The 26,575-nt window shown below is 47.0% G+C and overlaps 2 protein-coding genes and 1 pseudogene across 4 annotated transcripts; 1 reads left to right on the top strand and 2 right to left on the bottom strand.

The window, feature by feature from the left end:
- On the bottom strand, positions 1 to 1,124 carry LOC105740117 (annotated as a pseudogene).
- On the top strand, positions 968 to 17,775 carry CCDC65 (coiled-coil domain containing 65). The gene is made up of 8 exons (XM_003252206.3): positions 968 to 1,491; positions 1,966 to 2,133; positions 11,779 to 11,948; positions 12,783 to 12,921; positions 14,091 to 14,288; positions 14,499 to 14,717; positions 16,742 to 16,894; positions 16,980 to 17,775. The coding sequence occupies exons 1-8, from the start codon at positions 1,360 to 1,362 to the stop codon at positions 17,253 to 17,255; spliced, it is 1,455 nt and encodes a 484-aa protein (XP_003252254.1). The 5' UTR covers positions 968 to 1,359; the 3' UTR covers positions 17,256 to 17,775.
- FKBP11 (FKBP prolyl isomerase 11) lies at positions 17,770 to 22,080 on the bottom strand. Of its 3 annotated transcripts, none has more exons than XM_030816652.1 (6): positions 21,112 to 22,080; positions 20,858 to 20,923; positions 20,373 to 20,460; positions 20,035 to 20,068; positions 19,591 to 19,661; positions 17,770 to 18,071 (listed from the first exon to the last, which is right to left on the bottom strand). In XM_030816652.1, exons 1-6 carry the CDS (start codon positions 21,238 to 21,240, stop codon positions 17,794 to 17,796), a joined length of 666 nt encoding a protein of 221 aa, XP_030672512.1. In that variant the 5' UTR covers positions 21,241 to 22,080; the 3' UTR covers positions 17,770 to 17,793. The 3 variants fall into 3 exon arrangements, with proteins under 3 accessions (XP_030672512.1, XP_030672514.1, XP_003252256.1); XM_030816654.1 differs by having other exon boundaries at positions 17,770 to 18,011; XM_003252208.4 differs by lacking the exons at positions 20,858 to 20,923; positions 21,112 to 22,080 and adding an exon at positions 20,586 to 20,851 and having other exon boundaries at positions 17,770 to 18,011.
- Positions 22,081 to 26,575: the final 4,495 nt, after the last annotated feature.

The following is a 26,575-nucleotide window of genomic DNA, read 5'->3' as shown; positions in this document are numbered from 1 at the left end:
TCCATAGTTTGTTCTGAATAATATTCCATTGTATGGACGTAGCATATTTTGTCTACTCATTCACATGTTAATGGACATTTAGGTTGTCTCCAATTTTTCCAATTGGGCTATTATGAGTGAGACAGATAAGAAAATTCCTGTGCAAGTTTTTGTGTGTATACATGCTTTCATTTCTCTTAGGCAGATCCCTAAGAGTGAAATTATTGGGTCACATGGTAAATTCATGTTTAACATTTTTAAAAATTGCCAAACTGTTTTCCAAAGTGGCTACACCATTTTACATTTGTACCACCAATATATGAGGGTTCTCGTTTCTCCACATTCTCTCCAACACTAATCTTTTTTAAAAAAGTTTTTGTTGTTGTTTGCAGTTTTTACAGTTTTATTTAAACACAAAACATGCACATGAGCTGTCTACTCATTTTCTTTGCTGCGCAGCCTGGGATTGGGGTTGGTGACTCCGATGGCCAGCTGGGCAGCTCTTTTCTACGATGGCTTTGCAGTTCTTGGAGGAAACATTGTGAGCGATCTCAGCACAGTAAGATTTGTTGCACAACAGCGGCACTTGCAGCTCCTTGACATTGTGGACCAGGAACTTCCGGAAGCCACTGGGCATCATGTGCTTTGTTTTTTTGTTGCTCCTATAACCAATGTTGGGCATCAAGATCTAACCCTTGAACCTTCTACGAACCCTGTTGTCAATACCTCTGGGTTTCCGCCAGTTACGCTTGATTTTGACATATCGGTCAGACTGGTGCCGGATAAACTTCTTGGTTCTCTTTTTGACGATCTTGGGCTTCCCAAGGGGTCTGAGGAAGGTTTATAGAAGTGCACTGAAGGGAGGCTGAGACAGGAGAATTGCTTGAATCCGGGAGGCGGAGGTTGCAGTGAGCCGAGATCGTGCCCAGCCTAGGCGACAGAGCGAGACTCTATGTCAAAGATAGATAGATAGATAGATAGATAGATAGATAGATAGATAGATAGATAGATAGATAGATAGATAAAATGCACTGAGGAGACAGGTTTTTGAGAGTTAAAAGGACCCTCTCAAAAACCGACCGCGGTCCTCCACTGGGTAGGGGGCGCTCCAAGACAGGGACTCTTCTAGCCCGTTGCCTCTCCATATTAGCGAGATCCTCGTTGCTAGGAGATTAGACGCGTCTCACCGTGGGAGAGCTCAGCCTCACTGATAGCCGTGGGTCTCTCTTGTTCAAGGGCTGAGATCTCAGGTCCCACAACCGCCCACAACGAGGGGCAGTTCTGGAAAGCCCCTTTCTAGGGACATTTTTCTTCTACGCTGTATAACGCGGGCCGAGGCAGGCCGAGGCTTCTTTCCCGGATCCAATCCCCTGCCCCTCCATGCCTAAGAAAGAAAAAATGGCCAAGACGCCCCTGTCCGATGAGGAGCAGCTGCTTCTGTTTCAGCAGAAGTTGCTGGCAGAGGAGGAGATGGCCAAAAAGAAGGAGAGGCTCCTCAGCCAGTTCTTGAAGGTGATGGCCTTTTGCATTATGTCCTGCTCAACCCATCCACCCCCTGCGCTGGCCCTGTCACTGAGGAAACCTCATTTTCATCCTGACCTTCCCTCCTCCGGAAATCCTGAGACCCAGATATACTTAGATTTCAGGCAACATTGTTTGGGAGGCGGGAGTGTTCTCTGCGAAGCATGGAGGGGGTGCGTGGTGTACAGCTTGGCAATCTCTATTGAATCCCAGAACTGGGACCGTAGGTCCTGTCAGCTGTCCCAGCTGTCTGGAATGCTGATATTCTCCCTGGAGATGGGTCATTACAAACAACATCCTACTCTGATGCTCCCACCCTGAAGGAAATTCACCCTTGCCCTCCCTAAATGCCATCAGGCCGTTCCCATTGAAAAGGGGTAAGGTGTCAGCTGACTTAAAGAGTGATCTTGTTTGTTGTACTGAAAGGCCCTGACTTCCTGGAGGTATATTTATTCCTTCACACAGGACAAGCTGGCCAAGGAGGAACACAACAGTGCTCTGAACCTTAATAAGATTAACACACAGTGGAGAACTGTCCTTCGGGAAGTCAAGACCAGAGAGCTTCATAAGGACATTGAGATCCTCAGCCAAACATTTGAACGAGTGGTGGACTGTAAGGACAATGTCATCAAGGTAGGCACTCTTTCCAAGGAAACCTTGAGTGTGGCTTCCTGACCTCTTAATAGAATGGGCCTAGTGAATTAATCCATCTTAAAGCCCTCACAAGACACAGGCTGTGAGAAAGCCAGGCTATTGGTAATAACGGTTTTCACAGAAATAAAAAATAGAATATTGGGCTGTCTTTCATCCCTCTCTCTCTTAGAGGAGCCACTCTCCTTGTCATCTATTGCCCAAAACCAGTACTATCCAATAGTAGAGTCATAAGGCACAGTAGACATCACCCAGTGACTTGAAATGAGTCCCACACCTTCATTTCAATGTCAGAAGGCTCAGTTCCAGAGGGGAACTGACTTGCCCAAGGTCACATAGCTAGTCAGTGAGAGAACCAGGACTCCAGCATGTGTTTATTGATTCCCACTGCAGTGCTCCATTCAACTAAATTGTTTGGCCTCTTGATTCAACTTCAGTGGCCCTGGATAAAGTTGAGAAGATCTCCATGGGTAAGAGCAGTTCAGGATTTCTAAGCAATTCAATCAGCCATCCTTATGCTCTTGAGAGGTTCTTGAGTTCTTGATTCCATCCTATCTCTTCTTCTAAGAGATTTTCTGTACCCCTTCTTTTGTCTTACTTTTAATATTCTGCCTCCATTTACTGCCTTCTCCTTAGTCTTTTCCTTTATTTATTTATTTATTTATTTATTTGAGACGGAGTCTTGCTCTGTTGCCAGGCTGGAGTGCAGTGGCACAATCTCGGCTCAGTGCAACTTCCGCCTCCCAGGTTCAAGTGATTCTTCTCCCTCAGCCTCCCGAGTAGCTGTGACTACAGGTGTGTGCCACCACGCCTGGCTAATTTTTTTATTTTTAGTTGAGATGGAGGTTTCACCGTGTTGGCCAGGATGGTCTCGATCTCCTGACCTTGTGACTCACCCGCCTTGGCCTCCCAAAGTGCTGGGATTACAGGCATGAACCACTGCGCCCAGCCAGTCTTTTCCATTTTAAACAAAACAAAGCCCACAGTAACAGCAAAATATACATTGCCAACATGGTATTCCCCCTCTAGAAAACACACATTTCTCTTTCATAGCCTAACCCCTGGGGAAAAAGCTCAGAAGATCCTGGGCAGCTTCCAGAGATAAATATTAAGAGTCCTCAAATTTGCAATAACCATTATTCATTAGAAGTCCACACCCCACCAGTTATACCTTATGGATTTTTTTTTTTTTTGAGGCGGAGTTTCACTCTTGTTGCCCAGGCTGGAGTGCAATGGCACGGTCTTGGCTCACTGCAACCTCCGCCTCCCGGGTTCAGCCTCCTGAGTAGCTGGGATTACAGGCATGTGCCACCATGCCCACTAATTTTGTATTTTTAGTAGAGATGGGGTTTCTCCATGTTGTTCAGGCTGGTCTTGAACTCTCGACCTCAGGTGATCCGCCCGCCTCGGTCTCCCAAAATGCTGGGATTACAGGCCTGAGCCACCACGCCCAGCCACTGAGGAGTTTCACTCTTGTCACCAGGCTGGAGTACAGTGGCGCGATCTCGGCTCACTGCACCCTCCGCCTCCTGGGTTCAAGCGATTCTCCTGCCTCAACCTCCTGAATAGCTGCGATTACAGGCATCTGCCACCAAGCCCAGGCAATTTTTGTATTTTTAGTAGAGACGGGGTTTCACCATGTTGGCCAGGCTGGTCTGGAACTCCTGACCTTAGGTGATCCACCCGCGTAGGCCTCCCAAAATGCTGGGATTACGGACGTTAGCCATCGCACCCAGCCCATACCTTACGGATTTTTAAGAGGCTTTTTCAGACACTTATTGGAAGTTATCAAACACTTGATAAGAGGCAGGCACGGTGGCTCAAGCCTGTAATCCCAGCATTTTGAGAGGCCGAGGCAGGCGGATCATGAGGTCAGGAGATCAAGACCATCCTGGCTAACACGGTGAAATCCCGTCTCCACTAAAAATACAAAAAATTAGCCGGGTGTGGTGGTGGGCGCCTGTAGTCCCAGCTACTCGGGAGGCTGAGGCGGGAGAATGGCGTGAACGTGGGAGGTGGAGCTTGCAGTGAGCAGAGATTGCGCCACTGCACTCCAGCCTGGGCGACAGAGCGAGACTCCGTCTCAAAAAAAAAAAAAAAAGAAGCACTTGATAAGAACAGCAGTGTTCATTGCCTAGTGTTCCATTATTGTAATGCTAAGTTTGTGGGAGTTATATATCTCGTACTGCTCAAGGTCATCGCCAAGATCTGATTTTTCACAAAAAATATTTGCAACCTCAGGCATGAATGGGTTAAGGGAAGCTGAGTAGTTGGCCAGGTTCACCCCGAGACAATTAACTTCTTCCTACACAGCAGCCTCACAGCTTATGATAACAGTTCTTGCTTAGGTAAATCACACACTGTTAATATTAACCACCTTCAGGGTCATTCCTGAATAAGACTACACATATTAAATGTGGAAATGTTAGTGATCCTCACTATCTCTACTTCTTCACTTCCATTTTACCCTGCATCCCACAACATCTGATTTCTACCTTTCTCTAGGAAACTGCTCGGGTAAAGGCCACTGGTTCAGAATTGTGGCTAATTTTCATCATTTAGTCTTTATCTAACCTAACCTCTCTATGGCACTGACATTTTTGGTCATGCCCTGGGTCTTGAAATTCTCCTTTGGCTTGCATGACACCATTCTGTCATTTTTCCTACCTCTGGGACATAAATCATTCACTCCAGTGAGTTTATCTTCCTCTCTCCATCCTCTGAACTTTAGCATTCTCCGGATTTCTGAGTCTGGCCATCTCACCCTTTAACCAGTTCTCTAGGGCCAGACAATCTTACACATTACCCTGGCTTTATTTTATTTTATTTTTTGAGACAGAATCTCACTTTGTTGTCCAGGCTGAAGTGCAGTAGCACGATCATAGCTCACTACACTCAAGCTCCTGGGCCCAAGTGATCCTCCCACCTGAGCAGTTGGGACTACAGGCTCTCACTACGACTGGCTAAACTTTTAAATTATTTTTTAAATTTTTAGTAGAGACAAGGTCTCACTGTGTTGCCCAGGCTGATCCTCCCACCTCACCCTCTGGAGTAGCTGGGACCACAGGTACACACCACCTCACCTAACAAATTTTTAAATTTTTTATAGAGATGCAGTCCCGTTATGTTGCCCATGCTGGTCTTGAACTCCTGGCCTCAAGCAGTCGTCCCACTTCGGCCTCCCAAAGTGCTCGTATTACAGGCATGAGCCACTGGGCCCAGTCCATCCTAGATTTTGCATCTATCCCTGACCTCTGTTACTAAGTGTTGTATAAGTCGTCTACTTTAAAGTAGTTTTCAAAGCTATACCCTGCTGTCCTTTTCCACTGTCCTCCTGTAGTTGAGACCTGGGCATCATCTCTAACCTAAACTATTCGTAATAGTTTCCTGTTTTCCACCCTTCACATTGAACTGCCTCTGGATTCTCTGCAGAACTACCAGGATGATGATGATGATGATTATTATGATTATTATTATTATTTATTTTGTTTTATTTTTAGACAGAGTCACCCAGGCAGGAGTGCAGTGGCACAATCTTGGCTCACTGCAACCTCTGCCCCCTGGGTTCAAGTGATTCTCCTGCCTCAGCCTCCTGAGTAGCTGGGATTACAGGTGCATGCCACCACGTCCAGCTAATTTCTGCATTTTTAGTAGAGACGGGGTCTCACCACGTTGGCCAGACTGGCCTCTAACTCCTGGCCTCAGGTGATCCACCTGCCTCGGCCTCCTAAAGTGCTGGGATTATAGGCATGAGTACCAGGATTATCTTTCTAATGCAGAAATCTAATCCTGTCACTCCACTGCTTAAATCTTAGTGGTTCCCCCATCTATAGGAAAAAATCCAAACTCCATAGTAAAAACATCAAAGCCCTCATGATATGGTTCCTACCTGTACTTTTCTTTTACTTTCTTTTCTTTTCTTTTCTTTTTTTTTTTTTGAGATGGATTTTTGCTCTTGTTGCCCAGGCTGGAGCGCAATGGTGTGATCTCGGCTCACCGCAACCTCCACCTCCTGGGTTCAAGCAAGTCTTCTGCCTCAGCCTCCCAAGTAACTGGGATTACAGGCATGTGCCACCATGCCCAGCTAATTTTGTATTTTTAGTAGAGATGGGGTTTCTCCATGTTGGTCAGGCTGATCTCGAACTCCCCACCTCAGGTGATCTGCCTGCCTTGGCCTCCCAAAGTGCTGGGTATTACAGGCGTGAGTCACCGCACCTAGCCTCTGCCTACCTGTACAGCCAGCCTTGTTTCTTACCTGTGCCTTTGCACATGCTATTCCCCGTATCTGGAACTCTCATCTCCATTTCTTCTCCAGTCGTCCTGGCAAACTTTCTTATTATTTTTATTTTTATTTATTTTTTTGAGACAGAGTCTCATTCTGTCTCCCAGGCTGGAGTGCAGTGGAGCGATCTCGGCTCACTGTAACCCTCGCCTCTCGGGTTCAAGCGATTCTCCTGCCTCAGCCTCCCAAGTAACTGGGATTACAGGCGCGCACCACGACACTCAGCTAATTTTTGTATTTTTAGTAGATACGGGGTTTCGCCATGTTGGCCAGCTGGTCTCGAACTCCTGACCTCAAATGTTCTGCCCACTTCGGCTTCCCAAAATGCTGGGATTACAGGCGTGAGCCACCATGCCCAGCCCCGTTTTTTTTGTTTTGTTTTGTTTCTGAGACGGAGTCTCACTCTGTTGCCCAGGGTGGAGTGCAGTCGTGCAATCTCTGCTCACTGCAATCTCCACCTCCCAGGTTCAAGTGATCCTCCTGTCTCAGCCTCCTGCGTAGCTGGGACTACAGGTGTGCGCCACCATGCTGGCTAATTTTTGTATTTTTAGTAGAGACGGGGCCTCATCATGTTGGCCAGGTTGGTGTGGAACTCCTGACCTCAGGTGATCCACCTGCCTCAGCCTCCCGACGTGCTGGGATTACAGGAGTGAGCCACCATGCCCGACCATCCTGGCAAACTTTCATTCCTCCTTCAAGAGTTGATACAAATGACATCTCTTATGAAGCCTTTCCCAGTGCTTAGTCAGATGTAGGCACTCAGTCCTTTATATCTCATCATCACTCAATAAATCATCAACCTTAGAGCAATTTCCATGTTATGTTGTGATTTTCTATTTATGTAACTCTTCCTACTAGACTGTAACCTCCTTCGGGAGCAGTGGGCATATCTTTTTATCTCTGAATCCTCAACATCCAGCCCAGTGCTGGTGCGTAGCAGGGGTTAGGTAAACATTTGTTGAGTGAGTGAATAGTCTTCCATTATCAGAACCTATTTCATAAGATCCTTTTATCATTGTAAACGTATAAGGTAAAAGCTATCTCTGTGTAGAGGTCATGGTAGTTTACAATGAGTGGACTCAAGGTGCCTGGATCATGTGGGCAATTCCGTAAATGCTTTTCTGTTTAATCTTGTTTTACTTTTTTGAAGGTAATACACTCACATGATTCAAAATTCAAAAGAAAAAAAGGTTATATAGAGAAAAGTTCCTCCCCACCAGTGCCTTCCAGGTACCCAGTGTTCCTTCCAATAATTCTAGTTTCATAAGGAAACTTTTTTCTTTTTTTACATAACTGATCATATTATATACTATTCTGCACCTTGCTTTTTTCACTTAATAATACATCTTGGAGGCCGGGCACAGTGGCTCATGCCTGAAATCTCAGCACTTTGGGAGGCCAATGCAGGCGGATCGCTTGAGCCTAGGAGTTCGAGATCGGCCTGGGCAACATGGTAAAACCCTGTCTCTACTAAGAATATATAAATTAGCCGGGCATGGTGGCATGTGCCTATAGTCCCAGCTACTGGGGAGGCTGAGGTAGGAGGATCACCTGAGCCTGGGAGGCAGAGGTTGCAGTGAGCCAAGATTATGCTCATATATATATGAGATTGTTCCATATTTTCCTGTAAAGAGCTTCTTATTTTACAACTGCATAGTATTCTGTATTGCAGTTTAACACATTACTTTGTCTTCTGTATTTTTATTTTGGTAATTGGATTTAGATGCTTAGCGATGTTGTATCAAGAGGCACATATGGCCTAGCTCTCTTTTTGTGATGTTAGCAGCTGTTGATCCATTAAATCATTGGGAGATGCAAAAATGCTTATTTTTAAAATGTTTAAATTTTATTTTAGAAATAGAGATGGGGCCAGGCACAGTGGTTTATGCTTGTAATCCCAACACTTTGGGAGGCTGAGGCAGGCGGATCCTTTGAGCCCAAGAGTTCGAGACCATGGCCGGGCATGGTGGCTCAAGCCTGTAATCCTAGCACTTTGGGAGGCCGAGGTGGGCGGATCACGAGGTCAGGAGTTCAAGACCATCCTGGCCAACATAGTGAAACCCTGTCTCTACTAAAAATACAAAAAAAAAAAAAAATTAGCTGGGCGTGGTGGCAGGCGCCTGTAGTCCCAGCTACTCGGGAGGCTGAGGCAGGAGAATGGCATGAACCCGGGAGGCAGAGCTTGCAGTGAGCCGAGATGGTGCCACTGCACTCCAGCCTGGGGGACAGAGCCAGACTCTGTCTCAAAAAAAAAAAAAAAAAAAAAAAAAAAAAAAAAAAAAGAGTTCGAGACCAGCCTGGGCAACATGGCAAAAACCTGTCTACAAAAAAACTTAAAAATTAGCTGGGCATGATGATGTGTGCCTGTAGTCCCAGCTACTCAGGAGGCTGAGGTGGAGGATCAATTGAGCCTGGGAGGTTGAGGCTGCAGTGAGCTGTGATCATGCCACCGGACCCCAGCCTAGGTGACGGGACAAGACCCTGACTCAAAAGAAAAAGCAATAGAAATAGAGATGGGGTCTGGATGTAGTGATCCAGTAAGAAAAAAAAAGAGAGAAAAAGAAATAGAGATGGGGGCCTCACTCTTTTGCCCAGGTTAGTCTCAAACTCTTGGCCTCAAACCCTTGCTTCAGATGATCTTCCTGCCTCAGCCTCCCAAAGATCTGGGATTACAGGTGTGAGCCACTGTGCCTGGCCTGATTTTCTAATAGTATTATTCATTTTTTGTTCATTAGCTTGAGTATTTCTGAAAAGAGATACTTCCCCTCATTTTCTATTCAATTACTCAGAGCTATAGTTTATATAGGAAAGGCAAGATAAATGCTTGATTCTTTCTCTTGCCTTTACCAGTTTTTTAAAAAATTGGTTGTCTGGTATCCTCCAGTGATAACTGATTAAAAAAAAACAAAACTTCTGGCTGGGCACGGTGCCTCACACCTGTAATCCCAGCACTTTAGGAGGCCGAGGCTGGCGGATCACAAGGTCAGGAGTTTAAGACCAGCCTGACCAACATGGTGAAATCCCATCTCTACTAAAAAATACAAAAAATTAGCCAGGTGTGGTGGTGTGTGCCTGTAATCCCAGCTACTCTGGGAGGCTGAGGCAGGAGAATCACTTGAACCTGGGGGGAGGAGGTTGCAATAAGCCGAGATTGCACCACTGCACTCTGGCCTGGGCGACAGAGTGAGACTCCATCTCTCTACTAAAAAATACAAAAAATTAGCTGGGCATAGTGGCGGGCTCCTGTAGTCCCAGCTACTCAGGAGGCTGAGGCAGGAGAATGGCGTGAACCCAGGAGGCGGAGCTTGCAGTGAGCCAAGATCGCGCCACTGCACTCCAGCACTCCAGCCTGGGCGACAGAGTGAGAAGCCGTCTCAAAAAAAAAAAAAAAAAAAAAAAAAAAAAATTCATGTGCACTTGGCTTCTCACAGCATGACTGTTAGGCTCCTGGAGGGACCATCCTAAGAACAAGCATTCTAAGGGGCAGGAAGCAGAAACTGCCAGGCCAGCCAAGGGTTATGCCTGGGACTGGCATAGTGTCACTTCCACCATATTCTATTGACCCATGTAGTCATAGGGTCTGCCCAAATTCAAGGAGCTGGAAGAAGAGACACCACCTTTTGATGGGGGAGTGGCAAGGTCACATAGCAGAGAATTGTAGGATGGGAGATATTGCTGTGATTTTCTTTGGAAAATCTGCCTCAGTGAGGCACTTCATGTTGGTTCCTGGGTCCTTCTGACATGACCCTTTTGGTCTTTTATAGTTTCTTTGCTATCTTTTATGGTAAGATACCCCAGGTTCTGCCGGGCGCAGTGGCTCATGCCCGTAATCCCAGCACTTTGGGAGGCCAAGCCGGGCAGATCACAAGGTCAAGAGATCGAGACCATCCTGGCCAACATGGTGAAACCCTGTCTCTACTAAAAATGTAAAAAATTAGCTGGTCGTGGCGGCATGCATCTGTAGTCCCAGCTACTCGGGAAGCTGAGGCAGGAATCGTTTGAACCTGGGAGATCAAGGTTGCAGTGAGCCAAGATCGCGCCACTGCACTCCAGCCTGGTGACAGAGCAAGACTCCATCTCAAAAAAAAAAAAAAAAAAAAGATACCCCAGGTTCAACTTATTTTCTGCATCAGACCTCAAAGCACCCATTTCTCCAAGAATCCCTGATTCCTTTCAGTGGTAGCTACATCACTATAAATGTTAGTCGTCCACAGGACACTGGCTGGCTTCATGGGGCTCTTTGCTATCACTTTTTTTTTCTTTTTTGAGATGGAGTCTCACTCTGTCGCCCATGCTGGAGTGCAGTGGCATGATCTCAGCTCACTGCAAACTTGGCCTCCCGGGTTCAAGCGATTTTCCCGCCTCAGCCTCCTGAGTAGCTGGGATTACAGGTACGCGTCACCGTACCAGCTAATTTTTGTATTTTTGTTATTTATTTATTTATTTATTTTGAGACAGAGTCTCGCACTGTCACGCGGGCTGGAGTGCAGTGGCACAATCTCAGCTCACTGCAACCTCTGCCTCCCAGGTTCAAGCAATTCTTGCCTCAGCCTCCCGAGTAGCTGGGATTACAGGCGGCTGCCACCGTGGCCGGATTTTTTTTTTTTTTTTTTTTTTAGTAGAGATGGGGTTTCACTATGTTGGCCAGGCTGGTCTCGAACTCCTGACCTCATGATCCACCCGCTTTGGCCTCCCAAAGTGCTGAGATTACAGGCTTGTGCCACCGTGCCCAGCATTTTTGTATTTTTAGTAGAGACAGGGCTTCACCATGTTGGTCAGGCTGGTCTTGAACTCCTGACCTTGTGATCTGCCCACCTCGGCCTCCCAAAGTGCTGGGATTACAGGTGTGAGCCACCGTGCCCGGTCTTTTTTTTTTTTTTTTTTTTTTTTTTTTTGAGGCAGGGTCTTGTTCTGTCACCCAGGCTAGAGTGTAGTGGCATGATCACAGCTCACTGCAACTTTGAACTCTTGGGCTTAAGCAATCCTCCTGCCCAGGCCTTGTGAGTAGCTGGGACTATGGCCTGGGTAATTTTTATGGGTTTTTTTGTTTGCTTGTTTTTGTAGAGATGGGGGGGTCTCACTATGTTGCCCAGGCTAGTCTTGAGCTCCCAGGCTCATGTAATCCTCCCACCTCGGCTACCCAAAGTGTTGGGATTACAAATGCGAGCCACCTTGCTCAGCCCTTGCCATCACTCTTGCTTTACACAAGAGTGAGGAGGACAGCCAACATTCTTAAAGCCAAAGAATTGGCATTAGGAACAAAGAAAAATCTGCCAGCTGAATATATTTTTATTTTCTCACAGAGATGCTATTCAGCTGGAATGGTAACTCTCTTTCTGGCCTAGTCTTTAGCTAAAGACCTGTCCGAAGCCGAGGAGCAGTACGCCCGTGCCCTGCGCAGCCACTTGCACAATGTTGACCAGCTCTTGGCCCTGCAGAGGCGCCGGCTCAGTCTCCTGGAGGAAAGTTACAACACGGAGCTGGAAGCCCTAACCAAGGAGTTTGAGACAGAAAGGTATGGGGGGCCTAAGAGAAGATGGGGAATTGAATCCAAGGGAGTGCCCAGAGTCTGGGTCAAGGAGTTGCCTGTAAGCAAGTGGCTAGTATCTTGGAGCATCCCACATTGATTATCACAGGACCCCCAGCAGAGAATATCTTGGTTCCTTTTTAAAAAACTCGGGCTTAAGTTTGCAGCTCTAGCTTCCCTTTACTCACATCAGGCCCCTGTCTGTGTGCCTTCACCACCCACTTTCTTCTTTTTTTTCTTTCACTATTTTTTTCTTTATTGTTTTTTTTTTTATTTTGTTTTGTTTTTTCAAGACAGAGTGTCGCTCTGTTGTCCAGGCTGGCATGCAGTGGTGCGATCTCAGCTCACTGCAACCTCTGCCTCCCCGGTTCAAGCAATTTTCCTGCCTCAGTGTCCCCAGTAGCTGGGATTACAGGTGCGTGCCACCACACCTGGCTAAGTTATTGTTTTACTTTTTTAAATAACTTTTTTTTCTTCTTTTTAAATTTAACTCCTCAAATTCCTTTTACCAACTACCCACTTTCAACTATGAAAATCCTATCCATTTGGCAGGGAACAGGGATGGGAGAGAGACTTCTCACTGTAACCTTTTGTACTTTTTTTGTATCACATGAATGTATTACCCATTCAGAAATCAAAATAAAATAACCTTATTCATTCTTTCTAGCCCTAAAAAGAATAGAGCCTTCCCTCTCTCTTTTCTCCATCAGTACCTAAGGGTTTGTACCATTCACATAGATTTATTACATACTGCTTTGAATTGTCATTATTGGTCAATATCCCGTATCCCTCAGAGCAGGGACAGTGTCTTGTCTCCTACAGGAAGACAATTATTGACCAACATGAGAAAGAGATTCACTATCTACAAGATATCTTCATGGCCATGGAGCAGAACTATATAGATTCTGAGTATGAAAGCAAGCTGGAGTTCCAGAGCATGTGGAATGATCTCAAAAACATGGTATGAAGGGAGAGTAGATAGGCAAGAAGTGGGAGGAGGTGATAGAAAAATGCTCAAGGAGGCTGGGCACAGTGGCTCACACCTGTAATCTCAGCACCTTGGGAGGCCAAGGCAGGAGGATCACTTGAGACTGGGAGTTCAAGACCAGCCTGGGCAACATAGGCAGACCCCCCCCATCTCTACCGGCCCCCCCCAAAAAAGAAAGAAAATAGCCAGGCATGGTAGTGTGCGCCTATGGTCCAAGCTACTTAGGAGGCTGAGGTAGGATGATCGCTTGAGCCCAGAAGATGGAGGCTGTAGTGAACTGTGATAGCAACACTGCCCTCCAGCCTGGGGGAGGGCAGAGCGAGACCCTGTCTCAAAAAAAATTAAAAAAGAAAAAAGAAAAATGCTCAAGGCTACTAGAGGTAGAAGAGACCCCTTTAGCCAACACAGTCAATATAACATCTGTTGCCCCTGTAGGTATCCCTACTGCTTTTTGTAATTTTGTGAAAATTGGTTGGGAGGGAGGACCATTCTAAAATGTCAAGGGAATGCATTTTAGAGCTAAAAAGCACCAAGGAGATCATCTGGCTTCACCCCTGTGATTTTCAGATGAAGAAAGTAAGGCACAAGTAAGTAAAATGATGGGCCAAAGTCATGCTGCTGGCTTGTGGTAGAACCAGGAGAATCTAGGTCTCCTGCCCTTTGATCCAAAGTACTTTCCACTGTCCTCGAGGCTGCAATCTTAGCCAGCCCACAGACCTAGGTTTGGGTATGGAGTTCTTTGTTTTTATTTACCCCACAGTGTTTTATAAAATTTTTTGAATAAGCATCCTACACTTAAAAATTGGAGATTTCATAAAAACATCTAAATTTTCAGCTCCCCTTGAAAAATTTAAAGATCTGGCAACACTGGGCCACATTTCCAAATGGCAAGGCTCACGTGGAGCTCAGTGGCTGCCCCTCCTCCTCCCAAATGCAGCATTTCCTCTCCAGTTCACCACAGGCCCCACCCGGCCCACAAAACATATTTATATCATCTGCCTGGTCTTGTGTAGGCATTTTCACTGGAGACCTCTGTACTAAACTATGCTACAAACAGTTCAAGAGGGTGAGATTCCTGGTGGAAGTGAAAGGGCACTAATAAGGTAATTCCAAACATTTGCTATTTTGGGGTCACTTGCTAGAATTTAGAAGAGAAGCACTTTCTAAGACTGCACCTGGAAAACACAGTAGAAGATCTGTGGAGAAAGTTCCAGGATGTACTCAAGAATTACACTGATGCCACGGAGGATCGAAAGGCTGCCTTTGAGACCCTGCAGGTGAAGGATGAGAAGAGCTCCAAAGAGATTGAAGTACAGATGAAAAAAATACAGAAACTACAGGTTAGTGTAGCCACCTGGAAGTACTCACTGCTTTAACTGCTCTATTATTCCCTCTTTTGCTTCCCCTCATTTCTCCTGGGCCTCATCACTGATCATTGGTTGGGAAAAGATGATATGCTCTGATTTCAGTCCCCAGGCACCCCTTTTACCTGTCTCACTGAAGACCCTCAGTTGGTCAAGTGTTTCCCCTAATCTACTCTGTTCCTCTAGGATGCCATAACTATTTCAAAAGGCAAGATCATGATACACAGCCGTGAGAGTGAAGATGAGAACCGGTATATCCATAATGACAAGGAATTGGTCCTTGTACAACTGCGAAAACTTAAGGCCCAAAGGACTCAGGCCCGGGCAGCATCCCAGAAGAACTTAGTCAAACTCACCCTGGAAAGTAATGCCACCCTCAAGGCCCTGAGAAAGATTGTTGATAAGGTAACACAGGGGAGAGGACAATCAGAACAAAATCAAGGAACCTGCCTCCCTGCAAAGTGAAAGGGATTTGGAAAGGATAGTGGGGGCTTCTTCCTGCTTCCTGGCTGAGTGGACACTTGGAATACCTTTTTTATTCCATGTTTCCTCCCCTCTTACATTAAATTAAGTTTGTTTATTTATTTATTTATTTATTTATTTATTTATTTATTTATGTATTTCTACAGATGGGGTCTCACTGTGTTGCCCAGGATGGTTATGAACTCCTGGCCTCAAGCAGTCCTCTTGCCTTAGCCTCCCAAAGTGCTGGGATTAAAGGCATGAGCCACCCTGGTGAGCCCCTTCCTACTTTTTTTTTTTTTTTTCTTTTTGGTGAGACAGGGTCTCACTCTGTCTCCCAGGCTGGAGTGCAGTGGCGCCATCTTGGCTCACTGCAACCTCTGCCTCCTGGGCTCAAGCATTCCTCCCGCCTCAGCCTCCCCAATGCACAGCTAACTTTTGTATTTTTTGTAGAGATGGGGTTTCGCCATGTTGCCCAGGCTGGGTCAAACTCCTGGCCTCAGATGATCTTCCCACCCTGGTTTTCTAAAATGCTGGGATTACAGGCATGAGCCACTGCATCAAGCCCCCTCTTACATTTTAATTAATTATTATTATTATTTTTTTTGAGACAAAGTCTTATTCACTCTGTTGCCCCGGCTGGAGTGCAGTGGCGTGATCTTGGCTCGCTGCAACCTTTACCTCCCCAGTTCAAGCAATTCTCCTGCCTCAGCCTCCTGAGTAGCTGGAATTACAGGTGCGCACCATCACGCCGGGCTAATTTTTGTATTTTTAGTGGAGACAGGGTTTCATCATGTTGGCCACGATGTTCTCGAACTCCTGACCTCAGCGATCCACCCACCTTGGCTTCCCAAGTGCTGGGATTATAGGCGTGAGCCACCGCGTCCGGTCTACATTTTAAATTGAAATGAACTGGCCAGGCATGGTGGCTTATACCTGTAATCCCAGCACTCTGGGAGGCCAAGGTGGGAGGATTGCTTGAGCCCAAGAGTTTGAGACCACCCTGAGCAACATAGGGAGAGCCCATCTCTACAAAAAAAAAAAAAAAAAAAAAAAAGCTGGGCATAGTGGCACATGCCTGTGAGCCCAGATGCTTGAGAAGCTGAGATGGGAGGACCACTTGAGCCTGGGACATTGAGGCTGCAGTGAGCCAGGATTGCACCACTGTACCCCAGCCTGGGTGACAGAGTAAGACCCTGTCTAAAAAAAAAAAAAAAAAAAAAATTAATAATGAATGAGTTTTGGCTGGGCGCAGTGGCTCACACCTGTAATCCCAACACTTTGGGAGGCCGAGGCAGGCGGATCACCTGAGGTTGGTAGTTCGAGACCAGCCTGACCAACATGGAGAAACTCCATCTCTACTAAAAGTACAAAATTAGCCGGGCATGGTGGCACGTGCCTGTAATCCCAGCTACTCGGGAAGCTGAGGCAGGACAATGGCTTGAACCCTGGAGGCAGAGGTTGCGGTGAGCCGAGATTGCGCCACTGCACTCCAGCCTGGGCAACAAGAGCGAAACTCCATCTTTAAAAAAAAAAAAAAAATGAGTTTTTAAAGGAATGAATTATTAATAATGAATGATTTTTTTCTTTTTGAGACAGGGTCTTGCTCAGTTGCCCAGGCTGGAGTGTGGTGGCACCATCTCGTCTCACTCCAACCTCTGCCTCCTGGGCTCAAGTGATCCTTCCATCTCAGCCTCCCCAGGCATGTGCCACTATGCCTGGCTTTTAAATAATTTTTTGTAGAGATGGGGTCTTCTTATGTTTCCCAGGCTATGAATTAATTTTACAATAAGAAAATACTTGGAATAGTGTGTGTTACATGGCAACCTCCGTTTGCTATATGTATTTATTGCTATTGTTTCCCACTTGGATGAGTAGCTTCCCTGGGTTCAAACAGGAGAACCAACTCCACTAGCTTCCCTCTCCACTCCCTTTCCTAATATAAACTCTCTTCCTGCTTCAAATAGGGTGAAAAGATCCTTAAACTTGCTGAAATATGTAGGAAATTTGAAACCGAGGAAGAAAAAGTGCTGCCTTTTTATTCATCAGTATTGACTCCTAAGGAGCAGGAGGGGATTCGGGAGAATAATCTAGAAGAGCTTACTGAGGAGCTCACCAAGGTAAAGCCTGGGGGATGGTGGGGCATTGGGCAGCATTTGCTAATAGGTCTCGCTGCACACCTTCTCCCTGTAACTCCACTCCCAGGTGATGGTGGACTACATAGGAATGGAGAATTTCTGGAAAAGGTACAACAAAGTGAAACTGGAGCAACTGAGCCTCCAACACAGACGAGCCCAGCTGCTAGATATCAATGGGAAGCTGCGGGAGATGCTGAAGCAGTACTTGGATGGCATCTCAGTGAGTGACGAAGTGCTGAGCCAGCTCAACCCACTCTTCATAGTCAACTATCAAAGCAACTTGCCCCAGCCCTTGTCCATACGTATAGCCCATCCAAGTGATAAACAACATCCAACCACTTAAAATATAATTGAAGCTGCCCACGTGATCTTCCACAACCTGTGATCTAAGGAAAAAAATCTTTCAACTCCCAAAGATTTTTTTTTTTTTGAGAAATGTAGGGATGTTGCTATTAAAAATTTCCATGGAGTTTATGAGCTCCTTATATCTTTTCCATATTGGACAGAGCAGTTCTCTTTGAGGACACTAGGAACACTGTGGTCCCAGGCAATAGAGAGAACAGCTAGGCAACTACCAGGAGACTCACTGCTCAATTAAGCATCCCTCCTCAGAATCAGGGCACCATGAGAGCCAAAACCCATACCTTAAGGACCTAGAGATCCTATAGGAAGACTCAAGACCAGGTCCTTAAAGTCAGTTAGGACAGCAAGAGGAGGCCAGGGGAAGAGGTGATCCAGGGCCTACAACCACCCCCATGCCAGGCAAGATGCAACTCACAATGCTTTTTTCCTCAGCCCTTTACCTCATTCTCACTTTCAAAGGCAGTCTCGGAAAGTATCAGATGAAGAATGCAAAGAAGTTTTTAAAAATTTATTATTTATTATTTCTTTTTGCTCTTGTTTCGTTTCTCTTCCTTGAGCTTCTTTTTGGAGACTTTGGGTCTATTGGCCTTTCTGTATAGGTGATACCCAATGAGGCCCAGGAGGGCTGGCACCATGGCCATCCCTACCAGAGGCAAAATACCCTTCACCAGCTTTAGCCAGTAGTTGGCTCGGATTAGTGCAATCAGCTCCACGTCATACTGCACCACTGCATCCGCTGGAGAGGCAGAGGGGTGGAGAGGGTTAGACTCTCTGCATTTTATCCAGGGCTCAGAATCTGAATGAAAATAGGGAGGGTAGGCCACAGCAAAGCCAACAACTATGAAGCTGACAAGGTTTAAATGTGGGGTTGAATTCCTTTAGACAAGAGTAGAGGAGGATTACGAGCAGAGTCCAGTGATAATCATGTTGACCCCAACTACACATGTGGCTTGGGTCCAGTGACAAGTCTTTGAATGCAGGAAAACTTTCTGTGAATATGAAACGTACAGGCTCTTCTCCATTTGTAAGTGGGAGAACCCTCTATACTAACTACTAAGTTATCGTATTTCCAAATAACCACACGGATAGCGTCTTTGCAGGGCTGAAATTAAATGGATTTAAACTAGACTTTTAAAAATCAACCAACCAATGAGCACATTCAACGTGATTATGAGATAAGAGGAGTTTCAACATAAGAGCTGAAGAGGAAGAAGGATGAGGATGCTGCTTAAGAAGTAAAGGGGCAGGTGGAACAGAAATGAGTGAGCAGAAGAGGTGCAAATAAGCAGCACTGGGAATGGGGAGGTAATAGGGCTTTGGGTAAAAGAGTTTCTCCTTGGTCCCCCTACCCTCCTTCCAGGCCTTCCTCTAAGCTGGAACTAGGATAAGAATTACGAGCCCAGCCAGGCACAGTGGCTCATGCCTGTAATCCCAGCACTTTGGGAAGCCAAGGCAGGCGGATCACCTGAGGTTGGGAGTCTGAGACCAGCCTGACCAACATGGAGAAGCCCCATCTCTACTAAAAATACAAAATTAGCCGGGCGTGGTGGTGCATGCCTGTAATCCCAGCTACTTGGGAGGCTGAGGCAGGAGAATCGCTTGAACCCGGGTGGCGGAGGTTGTGGTGAGCGAAGATTGTACCATTGCACTCCAGCCTGGGCAACAAGAGTGAAACTCCGTCTCAAAAAAAAAAAGAAGAAGAATTATGAGCCCAGTACTCTGTGGAGTACAACACATTTTAGCTAATAGAACATTTGTTAGAACTGAAAGCAAAAGATATGCATCTTGGGAAATCTGTCCATCTCAACCCTTCAAAAATAGACATCAGCAGTGACCAATGATGGCTTTTAAAGTTATGGGGTAGACTTGGCTTTAACAGTTGCTTTTTGTTTTGAATTACTTGACTGTGATTATTTTTACTGTCTTCCCTGATGGAGGCTGAAAGGAAGAAGGGGGGTGGCTGTACAGCTGACACAGCATAGAGTTGTAGAAAAGGGCAGGAAAGAAGTCCAGTGTTCTGGGAAAGGTGGTGGCACAGGCAGCAGACCCATGTGGCCCAAGCAGGGCTCTTCCCTAACAAGTTACTGGCTGCTGGAGGTCATGCCAGGTGGCCTCATCAGGTTATTTGTCTTTAGTCCCCGTTGGTGGTATGAGGAGGAAAAAAGTGGCCGTGTAGATGGAGGCCCTAGCCACTCCTATCTGTCTAAACAAACTTGGTCTGGACCTTCTCAAGCATCAGACAAAGTATATAGCTCCTTATAGCTCTTAAGGACTGGGTATTCTGATGGCCTGAGAGAAAGTCCTAGTCAGATTACCTGGGACAGATGGTGGAAATCCCCGTTTTCCATAGGCCAAGTGAGAAGGAATGATTGCCCTTCGCTTCTCTCTGAGGGAAGGAATGTCAGTCACAGCCAGAGGCAGGAGAGGTAGGCCAGCAGCCTCAGTCCAGCTGAAGCTCCTCCAGCAAAACCCCCTGGATCTTCACACCCAAAACACGAACTTTTCCACCTGAACACCAAACGGGCTGGACAGCAAAGGTGTCCATCTCCCCATGTGCCTCAACTCTCCCAACAAAAGCAACAGCACAAGAGGCACAGAGGCTTTGAATGCCCTCAGGGGTCCCACTGACTTGGACCTGTCCAGTGGGAAGCAGGGTCCTTTATTCCACATTCTCCTGCTTCTTAAGGAGCGAGGATGGCAGAGAAAGCCTCTACCCATGCAAAGAGGGTACCCAGGCCCACCCCTGCCCAGATACTCACCCCACACACATGTCTAGAAGACTCTGCTCCAGACCTTGAGGAAGAAGACACAACAGAACTGGAAGCTATCCACCTTCCCCAAATCCCATGACATGAAGATCAAAGTCTTCCTCCTCCATCCTCGATTGGCCTCTCCCTCACTTCTTAAATCTCTGGCTTCCAATAGTGTATGGGACAAGTAGAGTACTAGAAGTGAGGTTTGAACCTCAGGAGGTAACTGGTAGAGCCCTAGGGTCTTACTCATTTCAGGGGGGATTTCTAGGGCAGCTTGGGAGCTGAAGAGGCTAAGAAAGGGCTTAGGTTGGGAAGAGGTGGAACGGGAGGCACAGGTCACATACCTGGAATCACCTGCTTTTGGCCAAGTTCTATAACCAGAGGGTCTCTGGTCAGGGAGGTGTCAATAATACGTCCATCTACCAAGCTTCCCTGGGGGGAGAGAGCATCAAGAGCATACACCTAGCACCCTCTCCCTCCCAGCAGGCGCGCAACACACACCTGGACCGCTGGGCGGCGGCAGCCCCCTTAGAGCGGCAGCCTAGCGTTCCCCTTACCGCTGTAAGGAACAGGAAGCCCCAGAAGGCTGGCGCTTCTCGGAGATCTCTCCACCCTGCACTTCTCCGTGCCAGGTAGGAACTGGCAGAAAAGCAAGGAGGGAAAAGAGGCACGGAAGAGCAACGTCTCTCCCCTCGCCACGTGCTCGACGACCCCAGAGCCCCGAGTTTCTTCTCCCGAACCGCTTGCCACGTGTCCAAGCCAAAGCTGACGTGTTCCAGCAGGGCGCCGCCCCCTCCCAGGCCCCGCCCCGGCCCCCCAGACCCCTCACCGTGTAGTGTATGTGAAGCGTGTCTCCGAAAGCAGCGGGCTCGGCACATGGTTCTGGGGGCTCCACCTACGATCGGACTACAGGGGTCACGGATGCTCTCCCAAAGATCCCGTTCTCGCCCCTAGACCCGGCACCACCCCCAACTCAGTTCCCGCACTTCCTCTCCTCCCGGCTCCCAGGTTCGTTGAGACCCCAGTATTACCACCCCACAAGGCTCGACCCACTGGGGCTGAGGGTCGGGACTATCTCCTCACCAGGGTCTCCACTTGGAGGGTCCGGACGGGACTTTCGGTTTCGAGCCCAGCCTCAGCCCGGCACACCGCCGCACTGAGCAGCAGCAGCAGCAGCAGATGGAGCGGGAGGAGTGAGGGGCGCAGGGTCATGACTGGGCGCGGGGCAGGGAGCCGGGGCACCAGAACAGGCTGTTCGGGTGGCGGCAGCTAGGACAGCGTTCCCGCGGCGCCCAGGCCAGACTGGACGGGACGGGGCGGGGCGGGTCGCGATGCTAGAGCTCCTCCTCCTGCAGCCCTTCCTCCACCTTGTCCCCACCTCCGAAAGGGAGGAGGCCGAGGGGCGCCCTCTGTACCCTCCAAGATCCGGAGGGCGCAGGTTCTGACGCGTCCGTTAGACGTTCTGTCCTATAACGTGGGTTGGGCCAAATAGTAGCACCCATTTACGATTACCTACTGTGTGTCAGGAGCTAGTCTCTAATCCTCAAAACCACCCTGAAAGGTCAGCATAATTGTTTCCATTTTACAGATAAGGCACAGGGTGCTCAGGATGTGCCCAAGGTCATCAGGCTAGGTGGTGACAGAGACAGGATTCAAACCCAGAACTGCCTGAGTCCAACGTGGTTGCTGTCTGCTCTACCCTCTAAGTTGTCTCCTTGTGGCTATCCTGGCAGTGTCTGGCTGGCAGACCCCACCCAGGCAGTTGTCTCATTCCTCTCCGACCTCCAACTACTTCAGCTTGAATTTCTGGAGGTTATAGATCCAAATATCCGAAAGAAGGCAGGGGGCTGTCCTGTCCTATCCCTGTCCTTTGAAAAGCTACCTGAAAAGAGCAAGGAGCTGTTTTCCTGTAAGAACGGGGTAAATCCCTGATCTTTTCCTCTGGTGCTACTATTTCCTTTCTCCTTCATCAACAAACTTCTCAAAGGGCAGCACACGTAACCCATTTATGTTTGTGTAAAGACTTCATTTTTTTTTTTTTTTTTTTTTTTGAGACGGAGTCTCGCTCTGTGGCCCAGGCTGGAGTGCAGTGGTGTGATCTCCACTCACTGCAACCTCCGCCTCCCAGGTTCAAGCGATTCTCCTGCCTCAGCCTCCCAAGTAGCTGGGATTACACCTGCCACCATGCCCGGCTAGTTTTTGTATTTTTAGTAGATAAGGGGTTTCACCATGTTGGCCAGGCTGGTCTCAAACTCCTGATCTCAGGTGATCCGCCTGCCTCGGTCTCTCAAAGTGCTGGGATTACAGGCGTGAGCCACCAGACTTTTTTTTTTTTTTTTTTTTTTTTTGGGAGGAGTTTCGCTCTTGTTGTCCAGGCTGGAGTGCAATGGCACGATCTCGGCTCACCGCAACCTCTGCCTCCCGTGTTCAAGCGATTCTCCTGCCACAGCCTCCCGAGTAGCTGGGATTACAGGCATGCGCCACCATGCCCGGCTGATTTTGTATTTTTAGTAAAGACAAGGTTTCTCCATGTCTGTCAGGCTGGTCTCGAATTCCCAACCTCAGCTGATCCACCCACCTCGGCCTTCCAAAGCGCTGAGATTACAGGTATGAGCCACCATGCCTGGCTCACTTTTTAAAACAGTTTTTGTTGTTGTTGTTGTTGTTTGTTGAGACGGAGTTTCACTCTTGTCGCCCAGGCTGGAGTGCAATGGCACGATCTTGGCTCACTGCAACCTCCACCTCTCGGGTTCAAGCGATTCTCCTCTCTCAGCCTCCCGAGTAGCTGGGATTATAGGCACCCACCCCACGCCTGGCTAATTTTTGTATTTTTAGTAGAGGTGGGGTTTCGCCATGTTGGCCAGGCTGGTCTCAAACTGCTGACCTCGTGATCCGCAGCCTCAGCCTCCCAAAGTGCTGGGATTACAGGCGTGAGCCAATGCGCACAGCCAACAGTCTTAACTGTACTCATTCTTCCAATCCATCTGTAACAACCTAGACTTCCTCCCTATCTCCTGTTTCTGTTAGTGGCTCTGCTACCAGCATTCATTCTTCTCTCATCTCCCACATCCAACGGGTCTACTCTGGATTCTCCTTCCACAGACTCTCCAGCTCTTTCCTTCCATTCCCATAGCTACAACCCTCCCACCTCAGGATAAGAAGCCTTCATTATCTCTCATTTGTATTGTTTAAAAAAAAGTAGTCCCCTTAGCAGGAGGGAATTTCTAGGGGTGATGAAATGCTCTATATTTTCAGAGGGATGTGGGTTACATGGCTGTATGCATTTGTCAGAACTTATCAAACTGTATACTTATGATCTGTGCATTTCACTGTTTGCGAATTATGTATCAAGATATTTTTTAAGTTAAACAAAAAAACCATAAAACTCCATCTCCAAGTCTCCCTTAAAGCTGGATATGGCCAACTGACTAAGTTGTGGCCAAGAGAACATAAACAGAAGTGTTGGAAGTATTGTCTTGGACTTCCAAGAAGGCCCTTTAAAGAGTTAACTAGAAAGCGTCCTTCTGTGCTCCTCTCTCTCCCCCTAATCATCTTTCCTTCCTTCTGTCTGCTATCTGGAATGTAGATGAGATGAATTAAGCTGTAGAAGCCATATTAGACCATGAGATGACCATAAGGATGGAAGCTGCACGCTAGGATGGTGAAGCAAAAAGAAGCGTTAAGTCCTTGTTAATTGCAGAGCCACCATGCCAGCTTTGGATTGCCTACCACCAGACACTTTTATTTTTCAGTTGTATCTGAAGCCCCATTCTTTGTGGGGGGAAAAAAAAAAGACTAGTCAAGTGCAGTAGTGAGAAGGGGGAAAGAGTAGTTCAATCTGTAACTGGCCGTGAACAACTGAGATGCCTAACTTCAGACCAGCCGCCAGATACCTTTTTTTTTTTTTTTTGAGATGGGGGTCTCTGTCATCCAGGCTGAAGTACAGTGGTGCAATCTCGGCTCACTGCAACCTCTGCCTCCTGGGCTCAAGTGATTCTCCTGCCTCAGCCTCCCAAGTAGCTGGGACCACAGGGGCATGCCACCACCCCCGGCTAATTTTTAAATTTTTTGTAGAGATGGGGTTTTGCCATATTGCCCAGGCCTGGTCTCGAACTCCTGGACTCAAGTGATCTGCCCCCTTCGGCTTCTTAAAGTGCTGGGATTACAGGCATCAGTCACCATACCCAGCTCACCATTTTTTTTTTTCTTTTGACAGAGTCTCGCTCTGTTGCCTAGGCTGGAGTGCAGTGGTGTGATCTCGGCTCACTGCAACCTCCGCCTCCTGAGTCAAGCAAGCATATCTGGCTAATTTTTGTTTATTTATTATTTGTTTATTTATTTGAGACAAAGTCTCACTCTGTCTTGCCCAGGCTGGAGTGTAGTGCTGCGGTCTTGGCTCACTGCAGCCTCCGCCTCCCAGGTTCAGGCAATTCTCCTGTTTCAGCCTCTGGAGTAGCTGGGACTACAGGTGTGTGCCACCACACCACGCTAATTTTGTATTTTTAGTAAAGATGGGGTTTCACCATGTCGGCCAGGCTGGTGTTGAACTCCTGACCTCAGGTGATCCACCTGCCTCGGCCTCCCACAGTGCTGGGATCACAGGTGTAAGCTACCATGCACGGCCTCCAGACACCTTTTAACTGAGGCAGAAATAAACTTCTATCTTTTTTTTTTTTTTTTTTTTTGAGACAGAGTCTCACTCTGTTGCCCAGGCTGGAGGGCAGTGGCGCAATCTCAGCTCACTGCAAGCTCCGCCTCCCGGGTTCATGCCATTCTCCTGCCTCAGCCTCCTAAGTAGCTGGAACTACAGGCTCCCACCATCACGCTGGGCTAATTTTTTGTATTTTTTTTTTTTAGTGGAGACTGGGTTTCACCGTGTTAGCCAGGATGGTCTCGATCTCCTGACCTCATGATCCGCCTGCCTCGGCCTCCCAAAGTGCTGGGATTACAGGCGTGAGCCACCGCGCCCGGCCTTTAAACTTCTATCCTGTTTAAGAAAAGAAAAAAAAAAAAAGTCTTGATGTGGTGGCTCACACCTGTAATCCCAACATTTTTGGGAGGCTGAGGCAGGAGGATTGCTTGAGGCCAGGAGTTCAAGACCAGCCTGGACGACATGGCAAGACCCTATCTCTACAAATAATTTAACAATTAGCTAGGTATGGTGGTGTGCACCTGTGGTCTTAGCTATTCAGGAGCCTAAGGTGGGAGGATCACTTGCATCTAGGAGGTCAAGGCTGCAGTAAGCCATGATCACACCACTGCACTCCAGCCTAGGTGACAGAGACCTTGTCTGAAAAAATAATAAGCCCCTCATTCCTAGCCTCTCCCTACTTTGGACCACTATGTATACTGCTGCTATCTACAGTTTCAGTCCTATCATCTGCCCACTAAAAAGCCTACCATGGCTTCACATTGCCCATGTGAATAAAATTCCAACTCCTTGACATGACAACTGAAAGCTTGTCATCCAGCCCTAATCTGCTTTTCCAAACTTGGCTTTTATTCCATTAAACTGAATCCCTTTTAGAGACAGGAACCTCATGTTTCTCGTTTCTAAATCTTCATTGCTAGTATAGTGTCTGACACATCAATGCTCAGTAAATGTCTGTGAATTGAGCCAAATTCCCTTCCTGCTCATGGACTGTGGTCTGGCATCAGACAAACCTACATCTTCTGTTTCCATCTCTGTGCCTGAACTCATACACTTCTTTTACCTGTCAAGCTCCCTCCAGGCTAAGCTCAAATATCATTTCCTCTGTGAAGTCCTGATTCTCTTAGCTAGGAGCTCCAGGCATACACGTGTAGACATTATTATATTTTTCCTTTTGTTGCAGTTATTTGTGTATGCCCCATTCCTCCCTTCCTATCTCCCCCAAAGAGCCAGCTAACTGATGGCAAGGCCAAGGTTGCAATCATGTCTAGAGCTAAATACTAGCTACACGATACCCTCCAAATAATAGATTCTAGACAGTGTGTTTTATTTTGAAGAAATTATACTATGAAATACTGAGAAGCCATTAAAAGATCTAATTATACTAATATAGAAAATCTCTAAGACAAATGTATATATACCCTAAGTAAAAAAGCAAGTAGCAGAATAACAGATGTGATATGAGCCCATTTATATTTTAACCCCTCCACAAACGTGTCAGCACATATATTTAGAAAAGGAACTAGAAAAATGCACATCAAATAGCTGAGGATGGTTACATTTGGGCATGGGAGAGAGAATAGTAGAGGGGAATGTCCCACATGTTGCTCTGTATATTTTTGTATTGTTTGGATTTTTTACAATAAAAATTACTTTGGTTATAAAAATAATTTTTTTCCTGCTCAGTTGTTACTTCTCAGGTTATAAAAATAATTTTTAATATTAAATATTACACGAATAAACAAGATATATAGCAATACAAGGGAATGAGTGGGAGGTGTTAAATGAGTTGTGCTAACAGAGCTAAAGGAGCCAACGTGGGGAAAAACCATAAAAGTCCTTGTGGTTGCAGAGGGCACAGGCAGCTTTGTGGAGGAGGTGAAACTTGAGCTAGAT

This window comes from Nomascus leucogenys, chromosome 8, assembly GCF_006542625.1.
Source record: "Nomascus leucogenys isolate Asia chromosome 8, Asia_NLE_v1, whole genome shotgun sequence".
Taxonomy (NCBI): Eukaryota; Metazoa; Chordata; class Mammalia; order Primates; family Hylobatidae; genus Nomascus; species Nomascus leucogenys.
This window is presented reverse-complemented; position numbering and strand designations above follow the sequence as displayed.